This window comes from Dreissena polymorpha, chromosome 1 (genome assembly GCF_020536995.1).
Source record: "Dreissena polymorpha isolate Duluth1 chromosome 1, UMN_Dpol_1.0, whole genome shotgun sequence".
Classification (NCBI taxonomy): domain Eukaryota; kingdom Metazoa; phylum Mollusca; class Bivalvia; order Myida; family Dreissenidae; genus Dreissena; species Dreissena polymorpha.
Window position 1 is genome coordinate 168,110,704 of NC_068355.1, and position 11,722 is coordinate 168,122,425.

Here is an 11,722-nt window from a genome sequence, read left to right on the forward strand (position 1 = left end):
TATTATACCTGTAGTTATTGGTGAACTCATGTTCAACGTTTTATAAATTGGGAACTGTGAATGTAAACAAATTTAACCTTATATTGCAGTTTTATCACCTTTGTTATCACCCGTGCAATTGAGAATACAGTAGATATCGCCGCTTTCTTTTGAGAACAAAAGAACGTTTTCCAGACATATCAAATTTGACCCACTGTACTAGCAAGCACTTTCAACGAGATTCAGCAATTTACAGACACGTGATAGTGTATTGGACTCTCGTTAGCCTACTATACTTGTTGATTAGCAGTAGTTTTATTAGCTCGGCTGTTGTCGGAGAAAATCCTAGGTATTGTCATAGCCAGCTCATCCTCTGCTGTCCGGCGTCTGGCGTCTGCCATCCGCGTCGTGCTAAAACCTTGACATTGGCTATAAAATCAAAGTGCTTCCACCTAAAACTTTGAAACTTCATATATAGCTGCACCATGATGAGTTCTACACGCCACTAGGGTCACTAGGTCAAAGGTCAAGGTTTCTGTGACCTCTAATATTCTTCTGACAAGCTTTCATTTATTCAAAACTGCACCCCCAGCCAAGCGTTGGCACCCTTTATGCGGTGCTCTTGTTTTTCCTAATCTATTAACAGCCTTTGATTTTGAATGACCTGTGCTGCGCAAAATAATAATTCATTATCATTCCCTTCCGCGTAACGTATAATTCACGAATTGTTTTTTGAATATATATACATGTACGCTCCAATCAAACATATTCCATTTAACACAATATCCACATGATGTGTCCATTTGTGAATGAATAAAGTGGAAGAACTGAAACCTCTGGCATAAATGATACAGCTCTTTCAACTCTAAATTTTTACAGGAAATTGTGCATAAAGATGTACATGGGTATAAACTCTTCAGGCTTAGCATGTTTAGCAAATTGTTTATGTCAAATGCATTGAATAATACTGGAAAATGTGCGTTATCTTCAAACAATGTACATTTGTCAGCTTTTGCTGGTTCATCACTTGAATAGAGTATCATTCAGATATTTTCTAACTGACTGTGCAAGCCCACTGCATGCTCAGTCAACACAACTTTCCTTCAAACATTTTTAAATAACTAAATTCGGACCCTCGTAGACAGGGCTATAGATAACAAGCGTATTTGCGTTATTTCGCAATTAAAATAACCAAAAACGTAATTTAATTCAAAATAAAGCGTACAAAAACGCAAATACAAATTAAATAACGTAATTCCCGTAACAAACCTTGCGTCACGAAACGCAATTCTTACGAACACTGGCGTATTTTTAGACTGGTTATTTTCGGTACAAAAATATATCAGATAGTTAATATGCCGTCCTATGAAAAAAAGTCTTTCCAGCGGTTATCAATCTTTGGGGTATTATTGTAATTATTCATAGACCCGTCTGATTTATACTTTCATTTTCAATGTATTCAACTCAAAATGACTCGAAAACGGGGTGCATCGCTTTGAACAGCCATAACTTCATCAATTGTGCAGCGATTTTCACGAACTCGGTCTTATTCAATGCAAAAATGAATGAACTTTGATCAGAAATTCAGTAATTGTTTGGTGTTATGTACAGGTACCTTTTTGAATTCCATTTGTATAAATAATGACCGTAATAACCTAAATAACCTTAGTATATTTTTATTATATTATATATGTAATTCCCTAAATTACCCTATTGAGTTAAAAAACCGGAGGTGAAAACCCAATTAAGCTCAAAATAAGGGGGTGAAAAGGTTTGCTAAAATTATTTAATTTACAAACACCCAATTGTTGTCAAAAACAGGGGGTGAATTACCCAATATACTCAAAAGTTATCTATAGCCCTGCTCGTAGACATTTTTCTGATATTGAATCTATAATTCCTGTTTATATGTATAAATATTAAAGTGAATCCTAAAACAGACACCAATGAGGCTAAACTCCATAGAATTATATTAAACAGAAAGATCACATGTTATGTTATGTTACTAAAATTTTTGGTGTGAAAATTAATAATCTATTCAATCATGCTGCCTATTTGATCAGTGCTGCATTTAAACATACTTTTGGGGAGTTTTTTTTGGTGACTGGCAAAAAACTGTCTATTTCTGGTAGAATTTTTTTTTTTTCCTATTACTATATTTGCACCATATCAGAAAAAAGCTATGGGAGCAAGAACAACTTTTTTTGTGATACAGGTCTATGTTAAAACTATGTTAAAACAGACACATCATTTACACAATTTTAATACTTGTAATGCTTGTACAAAGTGATATACACCTACTAGCGGCTGTTTGTCCTTTATTTGCAAATTTTGTAATTTTTAGTTTTCAGATAAAAGCATCTTTCCTGAATTCCTAAACAAGTTTTACTCATGCAACTGAAAAGCTGAAATATGTGCATGAACCGTCAAAATCGCTTTGTGTAAAATTCCATTGAAGACAATAAATGGTCAATGTAAATGTTGTGAACAATTCCATTGAAGACTTGGAATATATCCTGTTGGAAGGTAAGTCACTTATAAATATGTTGTATGTTTCTTCTCAGATTGTCGTCTTTTTTTTATATGTCAATGAATCATCTATAGTCTCAAAATTTTTGCCCAAATTCCATTGTTATGTTGTCAGACTTTGTGAATTTGTCACAAGATATAGCAATACATGGCATGTAGCAGTCCACAACCTGTCAGTGCAAATGGCATCTTGTACATCCTGAGGTATGTAGTTGGTAATTTTAGAATGTTCAGAAATTGTTCTATATATCCAAGACACTGGTGTTCTTATATATTTAAGCCTTTAAAAAGAACAACAACAACAGTATTGCTTTGGTATTTCATTGGGAGTTTATTTACAGTAACAACTCAATGTGTGTCGAAAACAGATACACCCAGTTTAAACATGTTGACTGTATTTATCTGTTACATTTTGAATTATCATTTATATGTTGTACATGTATGCTACTCTTAACTTATGAAACATCTGAAAGGAACTTAATCATCTGGTTTGAAACACTAATGCCATAATGTCATGAAAAATGTTTATTCTTTCTGCTGTTATAATATTGACTTCTTTTTAACTTAATTATGTCTCCAAACCATCAAACAACACTTAAAACTACAACACAACAACAAGACACAATCAAATCAGAAAGATTAACATTTTCTTTTTTTTTATCAGATTCTTTGTAAATATCAAACCTGGTGGGTAAAGGAATTGAAAATTTACATACTCATTTACTGCATAAATCACATAGAAACCAAAACCTCTCAGTTGAATATCTTTCTACCATTAATGTCCAAAAGTGATTTTCAATATTCCAAAAGTGACTGTGGAACACTTACCTTCTTTGAATGGATTTTATAAAATTACATACTCCCTGATAATTATTATCCCCACGCTTTTTGAAAAAAAGGTGGGGATATTGTGGTGATCTCCGCCGTCCGTCCGTCCGTCTGTCCGTCCGTCTGTCCGTCCGTCTGTCCGTCCGTCCTGGCCACTATCTCCTCCTACACTAAAAGCACTAGAACCTTGAAATTTACACACATGGTAGCTATGAGCATATGTGCGACCCTGCACTATTTGGAATTTTGATCTGACCCCTGGGTCAAAAGTTATAGGGGTTGGGGTGGGGCCGCGTCAGAAATTATCACTCATTTTTTTAGGTTATTTTACATTTACTTCTTTATTTCTACACCGATTCACTTCAAATTGATACTGGACCTCACCTATGACAATACGGTCAATCTCAACCATGCATGGCCCCATTCCCAACCCTGGGGCGCCCCGCCCACATAGGCCACACCCACCAAAAATTTCCATTTACTATAATTTTTTCATTTCTACACGGATTCACTTCAAATTGATACTGAACTTTTGTTATGACATTAGGGTCAATCTCAACTATGCATGGCCCCAATCCCAACCCTGGGGCGCCCGCCCACATAGGCCACACCCACCAAAAAAATTCCATTTACTATAATTTTTTCATTTCTACACGGATTCACTTCAAATTGATACTGAACTTCTCTTATGACATTAGGGTCAATCTCAACTATGCATGGCCCCATAACCAACCCTGGGGCCCCGCCCACATAGACCACACCCACCCAAAATTGCCTTTACTATAATTTCTTCATTTCTACACCGATTCACTTCAAATTGATATTGAACTTCTCTTAAGACAATACAGTCAATCTCAACTATGCATGGCCCCATTACCAACCCTGGGGCGCCCCGCCCACATAGACCACACCCACCCAAAATTGCCTTTTACTATAATTTCTTCATTTCTACACCGATTCACTTCAAATTGATACTGAACCTCTCTTATGACAATACGGTCAATCTCAACTATGCATGGCACAATTACCAACCCTGGGGCGCCCTGCCCACATATGTCACACCCACCCAAAATTGCCTTTTACTATAACTTCTTCATTTCTACACCAATTCACTTCTAATTGATGATGAACTTCTCTTTTGACAATACGGTCAATCTCAGCTATGCATGGCCCCATTACCAACCCTGGGGCACACCTAGGTCAAACATTCGGCGTGGGGATACGCGTCGGCCTCTGCCGCGCCATTTCTAGTGTCATCATATTATTACCAGTTACCAAAGAAACAAATTAGAAGATTATATAAGGAACTTATAGTTAGAAAGAAATTGACAAACTGTCATACATGTATAATGAAACTGTTAATGCATTTCAATATTGCTCCAGACTCTTAAATAAAGGAATGTGAAGTTGATTGAATATGATAAGTGGTAACTCAAAAAACAAAAAAATAATTTATAAAGCTTTTTACTCGCAGTTAATACAGTAAGAAATACATGTACTGTTGATTACAAAAACAACAACCATATTTAATAATAAAAAAATCTTGCCACAAATAGAGTCGCATTCTGTGAAAACTGGGCATAATGCAGTCCGCACAGGCTAATCAGGGATGACACTTTCCGCCTAAACTTTAGTTTCTGTAAGGAGGGACTTGCTTGAAACTAAAAATACCATAAAAGCGGAAAGTGTTGTTCCTGATTAGCCTGTGCGGATTGCATATGCTAATCTGGGACGACACTTTAGGCATAGGCATTAAGCCCAGTTTTATCAGAACGCGACACAAACTAATTTCCCAAAAAATTTAAATGGACTTGTTTGCAGATTGTCAAAATGAAAATTTTCCAACTTTTTGTCTGAGGTTCAAAAAAAAAAGAACATGTTCTATCAATCTGGGAGCCAATACAACTAATGATGTACAGTCAGTGTGAAAATATACCTTTGTTAATTGACTATCAGCATTTGAAACTGATGAAATTATATTAAAAAGCGTTAGTAAAAATACGAAACAATTATATTATTTGGAATGATTCTGTTATTTTTATAAAATTGTTTTGCAACCCATTGATCACTTATATTAAGCATAAAATATATGTATTAATATATCAATCCAGATGACATAGTGGTTTAGGCAATGGGAAATAACTTGTTTTCCTCTTTTAAATTATATTATTAACGTTATAATGGAGCTCTACTGCTCTGTGGTTGAAGTCTACCAATTAAAGGCATTTAAAAATGCCCCAAAGTGTGAACAAGTCCCTTTAATATGTGTATGTTAGATATTATGATTATCATTACATTTAGCAAACATGCAAGAAATACACTACAATATATTATTGACAGAAAATTAATTTAATTCAGATGTGTACATAGTGTTGACAAAAGGTATAATAGTGCAATAAGAATATCTATAATCTAATCTTTGATGTATTCAATAGTGATGATTTTTATGCTCCCTCAAAAAATTTTGGGGGGAGCATATAGTTGCCGCTTTGTCTGTCCATCCGTCCGTCCGCGTGTCCGTCCGTGCACAATTTTTGTCCGGGCTATTTCTCAGCAACTTATTATAAATGACCGAAATTCAATGAAACTTTATGGGAAGCTTCACTACCAAGAGGAGATGTTCATATTATCAGCGGATTCTGGTCGGATGATTTTTCACAGAGTTATGGCCCTTTGAAATTTTCCATTAGCTGTACATATAGTGCAATTCTTGTCCGGGCTATTTCTCAGCAACTTATGACCAGAATTCAATGAAACTTTATGGAAGCTTCACTACCAAGAGGAGATGTGCATATTATCAGCGGGTTCTGGTCGGATGATTTTTCACAGAGTTATGACCCTTTGAAATTTTCCATTAACTGTACATATAGTGCAATTCTTGTCCGGGCTATTTCTCAGCAACTAATGACCGGAATTCATGAAACTTTATGGAAAGCTTCACTACCAAGAGGAGATGTGCATATTATCAGCGGGTTCTGGTCGGATGATTTTTCGCAGAGTTATGGCCCTTTGAAATTTTATATAAAAAAATTCTTGTCCCCCCAACTATTGTGCCCTCAAGACGTTTCCTTTTATCTGAATATATAGTGCAATATTGTGACAAAAAAACAACTTTGGGAAGCATCACCTGTCTCCGACGGTTTCTTGTTTTCTTGTTCATAAGAAATATTTCAGTGTTTGCATCTCAGAGGCTTATAATGGCATTAATGGGCCACTGTCAACAATGTCAGACCTTGTTTCATATGCAATGAAATTTACACACTAATTCAAGTTGTTATTAAAAAAGGATGTTAGAAATAGAAAAGCATTTTCAACTTAAAAATAATTCAAAACATACTGAACAAGACTATTGCCAAGCAATATATGTCCCCTACTGGCTCCACCATTGTCAGAAATTCCACCATTGTTAGATTTTTTTTACTTTTTTTATATTTGTCGCATAGCAACCATAATTTTTGACGTAGGAACAAAATGAAATGACGTGCATAATGTCCATATTGCCATCTATTCATGTTTCAAGTTTCATGAAAAAATATTAAGAACTTTTTAAGTTATCGCAGGATCCTGAAAACCACCATTTTCAGCAGTATTTCTAGTCTATTTGTTGCCATAGCAACCAAAATTTTTTATGTAGGAACATAACGAAATGACGTGCATAATGTCCATATTGCCATCTATCCATGTTTCAAGTTTCATGAAAAAATATTCAGGATCCAGAAAAGTGTGACGGACTGACTGACTGACGGACTGACGGACAGAGCTCAAACCATAACTCCCCTCCGGTGAAACCGGTACGGGACAAAAAAGATACTACTCTCCTAATGGTAACTTAATGTTACCAGCAGTGTTTTTAAGAAAATATGTAAAAGGACAACAACCTATAATTCTTGTTCTTGGCAATTCTTGTGTACATATGGCTCAAGTTATTATTGGAAAGTGTAATTTGTGTTTCCTAAACACTGTAATAGAATCTTAAACTATATTGTATTAAAAAGGCAAATTGACAGGACAGCCACACTTGTTTGTTAAACATCACAATTTATGTATCAGGATTATATCATCATATTGTTTCACTTTATTTGACCAAAATTTCTGTATTATGCTGTATTAAAATGAATAAAATTATGTATTTAATTTATCATCACATACAAGATGAAACAAATGAAGTTTTTGCTTTTGACTTTAAAAGTTATCCGTTTATGCTCATTCTTTTATTGCGACTTTTTCTATGTTTACCTGTTTAAATATTTTTTTAAGAAAATATCTACATACCTTTCCAATAACAGGTATTTTAGGACAAAATGTGTCAATCAGTTTTGCAAGTACTTTACGTGAAAGTTCTTTATCTTCAAGAAGTGTTTTATAGTATTCATACTTTTCATAATTTTCTATTGATGTTTGGCTTGAGCTTTCTTCCTCTTTTGGTTGCTTTGAATTTCCAGATTTCTTTGTTTTGGGTTTTGCTGACAGGTTTGGCTCATTCTGTTCTTCAGAACTGTCATCATGCTGGTCTGAAGTTTTGGGTACTGCAGTTTTATTCTGCTTTTGAGAAGTGTCACTTTGCTTTTCATCAGGAACTGTAGTTTCACTCTTTGGTTCTGAAGTTTCAGCAGGCTTATTTACAAGTTCTGTTGCTTTATTCAGTTGTTCTGATGTTTCAGTCTGGTTTTCAACAGATATTTGACTTGTCAAATGTGTTTGTTGTGGAATCTCCGCATGCTGTGCTTCAGATGTGACCTTATCATCCATATCCTGTTTCTGAATACTTGTTCCAGTTTCCATGTCAGATGATGATATTATTTCATCAAAATTTGTTAGTCCTTGGCTTTTATTTTCTGATATCTTTATAGCTATTGTTTTAGTTCTTTCAGTTATTTCATTTGTGAAATAGGGTACTTTTAGCTTAGCAGTATTCTCATCAATTTCATTGAGAATCTTCCAGACCATTCCATCTTTTGTGCTTACATCAGCCTCATTGTCAATAAATAAAGTCTTTCCTTTGAAACGATGTAGTAACTTCTCAACCTTTGAAGGTTGTTTTGTATTGCCATCCAGGCCAAAGTATTTTTTTTTCTTTTGATCATTTTCAACATGTGTGAGAACAATAAATGCATAGTCACTGACTTCTTCACCAAAGAATTTGAAAAAAAGATCCACAGTGTCTTCTATTTCTTGAGACAGTCTTAACGGCTGAAGAACTAAAAAGATAGCATTAAATCCAGGTAGTGTCAGCCCAACACATTTCAACAATTCTTCCTTTACAAAGGTGTCATCATGAGAAGTATCAAACAATCCTGGTGTGTCTATGACATCTATTTTCCGGCCAAAGCGACGCACTACCTTAAAAAGAGAAGTAAATTACACAAATGGCATTTTATTCATTTTTCTCATGCTCCTAATACTGCTTCTTATTATCCCTCGCCATAGGCAGAGGGATATGGTTATGGCGTTGTCCGTTCGTCTGTCCGTTCGTCCGTCTGTCAGTCTGTCTGTCCGTTCAGCACTTTTGTGTCCCGAGCCATATCTTGGAAGTGCTTTGGCGGATTTCATTGAAACTTAGTATGAGTATATATATGGATAAGAGGATGTTGCACGCCACCCTCGCCATAGGGGGAGGGATATTGTTTTGGAGTTGTCTGTCCTTCTTTCCGTCTGGATTTCCATCTGTCGGGGCACTTTTGTGTCCGGAGCTATATCTTGGTAGTGCTTTGACGGATTTCATTGAAACTTGGTATGAGTTTACACTATAACAGCGTTATTTTGAAGTCGTTGGGACCATTAAAAAAACTTCCCATTAACAATAATTCGAAATAAACATTTCACAAGACTTCTTTGATTCTGTAAAAATAAAACGTTGTCTTTCTCCTGGTATGATATGGAATTGTGACGCCGCTTGACCCCCTTTTTATTTACTGCCGGTCTGGATATCCTCCCAGGTAGGGTACCAGGCCCTTCTCCAGATTGTGCAATATTTGGTTGGGAAAATAGAAACGTAATTGAGTTGGTTGTATCAGATATTTTGTAATGATTTTTGATAAAAAGGTAGAGTTTATATTTGATTCATTTCATTTGACCACATTTGTTCAGACCTTACGTGACTCGTTTGTTTGTTACTAAAGAATGCATACATAAATAGTAATTATTGGCTTTGGACGACATTATAAAATTAACACGGTACGAGCAGATGACAAAGGTAATTATCTGCTTTTGACACGCTACGCGCAGACAAAAAAGGTGTGAAATTACGCTCAGTATATAGCAGTTCTGACTTCTGATTAACGATTGATAATAAGGTGCGAATTACAGTGTTGGGACCGACAGAATCACTTCGAATAATCGATTTCTTCGTTTTAACGAAGTTGGGATTAACAATGAAATTTTACATTAAACAAAGAAGAACCACAATTGGGTCCCGAAAAATACTTTGAAATAACGGTGACTTTTGATTATCGGTGTTCGAAATAATGAAGTTGAAGTGTATATATGGATAAGAGGATGATGCATGCCAAATGGCATTGTACACCATCTGTTAATAACAGAGTTATGGCCCTTGGTATCTTGAAAAAATGCTTTTTAATTCAAGCTTAGAGCTTTATCTCCATAAACACATTAGCCAGAGCCATGAAACTTGCCATAGTTGTTCTCAATCATCTGGGGGTGCTTCACATTCAACAACCATAATCCTAGGGGCTAAGGTCATGGCCCTTTGTATCTTGAAAAAATTCTTTTTAATATAAGCTTAGAGCTTTATCTCCATTAACACATGAGCCAGAGCCATGAAACTTTCCATAGTTGCTCTCAATCATCTTGGGGTGCTTCACATTCAACACTCATAATCCTAGGGGTTAAGGGTAAGGTCACACATTGAGGTCAAAGGTTACAAATTTGATGAATTATTCATTATTTAGTCATTCCTTTACTATGCATCAATGGATTCTGTAATAAATGTCCACAATTGTTCTCCATTATCTAGCTGAGTGTCAAATATAAGATCCAGGTTTCTAGGATCATGGTCAAAGTCACACACAAAGGTCAAAATGACACATTTTGATTAAATATTCCTTATTTGGTAAAGATTCTACCATACTAAAATGGATTCTCAAAATATCCTGATGTTATTGTTCTCAATTATCAGGCAGTGCAAGACCTTTGTGTTTTTTATCAAAGTCACACAGCAAAGGTCACACATTTGTAGAAATATTTATTATTTAGCCATTATCTTACTATGCATCAGTGGATTCTGTAATAACCTTGCATAATTCTTCTCCATCTTCTTCCTTGCTGTCTCGGGTTAAGGTCAAGGTTCATGTCTAGGGTTAAGGTCAACGTCACACAGTATACTTCATGTAAGGTCATATGATTCACATCAAGGGTTAATGTTACACAAATGCTTCATGTAAGGTCGTATGCTAAACCCCTAAACTGACCAACATTTTTTCCAGAATTATGTATACATCTTTGTACTTAGAAATTATAGGTTAGATATTTTGTGCTCCAACAAGGGAGAGCATATAGTCGCTGACAGTTGTCTGTCCTTCCTCATCTCATAATTTTATCTGGAGGAGGATATTGATTTTGCGTGTCATCCATCCGTCTTTTTATCTGGACGAGATTGTTTTGGCGTTGTCCATCTTTCCAGAAAACTTTTGTGTCCAGAAGCATATTGTGGAGCTGCTTTCGTGCATTTAATGAAACTTGTTTGTACATAAATGCATTTTATTTATCAAAAAATATATGCATAAAATGTTATGTTTTGAGGTTTTGGATTTTCCCAAATACAAATAATACACACATGATGGGCTAATGGCGGAGGGATATAGAATTGGCGTTGTCTGTCAGTCCGTCTGTCTTTCACAATTTTGCAATTGGCGGGGGATATCAATTCAACAAATTTGCTTTTTGTCATAAGAAATAGTTTTGTCTACACCAAGTTATCTCCCATAAAGATTGTGTTGTGTTGAATTACAAATATTAATTTAAACAGGTAATCTTTACTAAGAGTCAAAGATATGGCTTTGAAAACCAGGCTGGTTAAGTGTGAACATAAGTTTGACTTACCCCTCGGTGACAGGTTTTTGTTATGGATTCATGAAGGAGTCCATTTTCAAATTCTTCCCTGGCAAGAAGTGAGTTCCCAGTAGAGCTTTTCCCATGTCCAGTGTGTCCAACAAGAAGTATTCGCAGATCTGTTGTATAAATATTTGCCATGACTAGTTGTAAATAATCATAGAGAGGACTTAGATGTTAAATAAAGTAGTTTATATTTTAAAAACATTATGCATGATACTGAGTCAGCTGTGTAAAATATAAAACATAAATAAAGTGAAATCTTAAAAAAACTTAGTTGGGTTCTGAATGGAAGTTGCAGACCAGGGGTTTTCCTGCT

General features: G+C 35.4%; 1 protein-coding gene across 1 annotated transcript; it reads right to left on the reverse strand.

The window, feature by feature from the left end:
• Window positions 1-6,972: 6,972 nt before the first annotated feature.
• On the reverse strand, window positions 6,973-11,518 carry LOC127860206 (uncharacterized). Its single transcript, XM_052398134.1, has 2 exons — window positions 11,395-11,518; window positions 6,973-8,676 (listed from the first exon to the last, which is right to left on the reverse strand). The coding sequence occupies exon 2, from the start codon at window positions 8,281-8,283 to the stop codon at window positions 7,540-7,542; it is 744 nt and encodes a 247-aa protein (XP_052254094.1). The 5' UTR covers window positions 8,284-8,676; window positions 11,395-11,518; the 3' UTR covers window positions 6,973-7,539.
• Window positions 11,519-11,722: the final 204 nt, after the last annotated feature.

Excerpts from the sequence above, each read along its gene's own strand:
- LOC127860206 (XM_052398134.1), bottom strand. The coding sequence starts at position 8,283 with ATGGTCTGGAAGATTCTCAATGAAATTGATGAGAATACTGCTAAGCTA.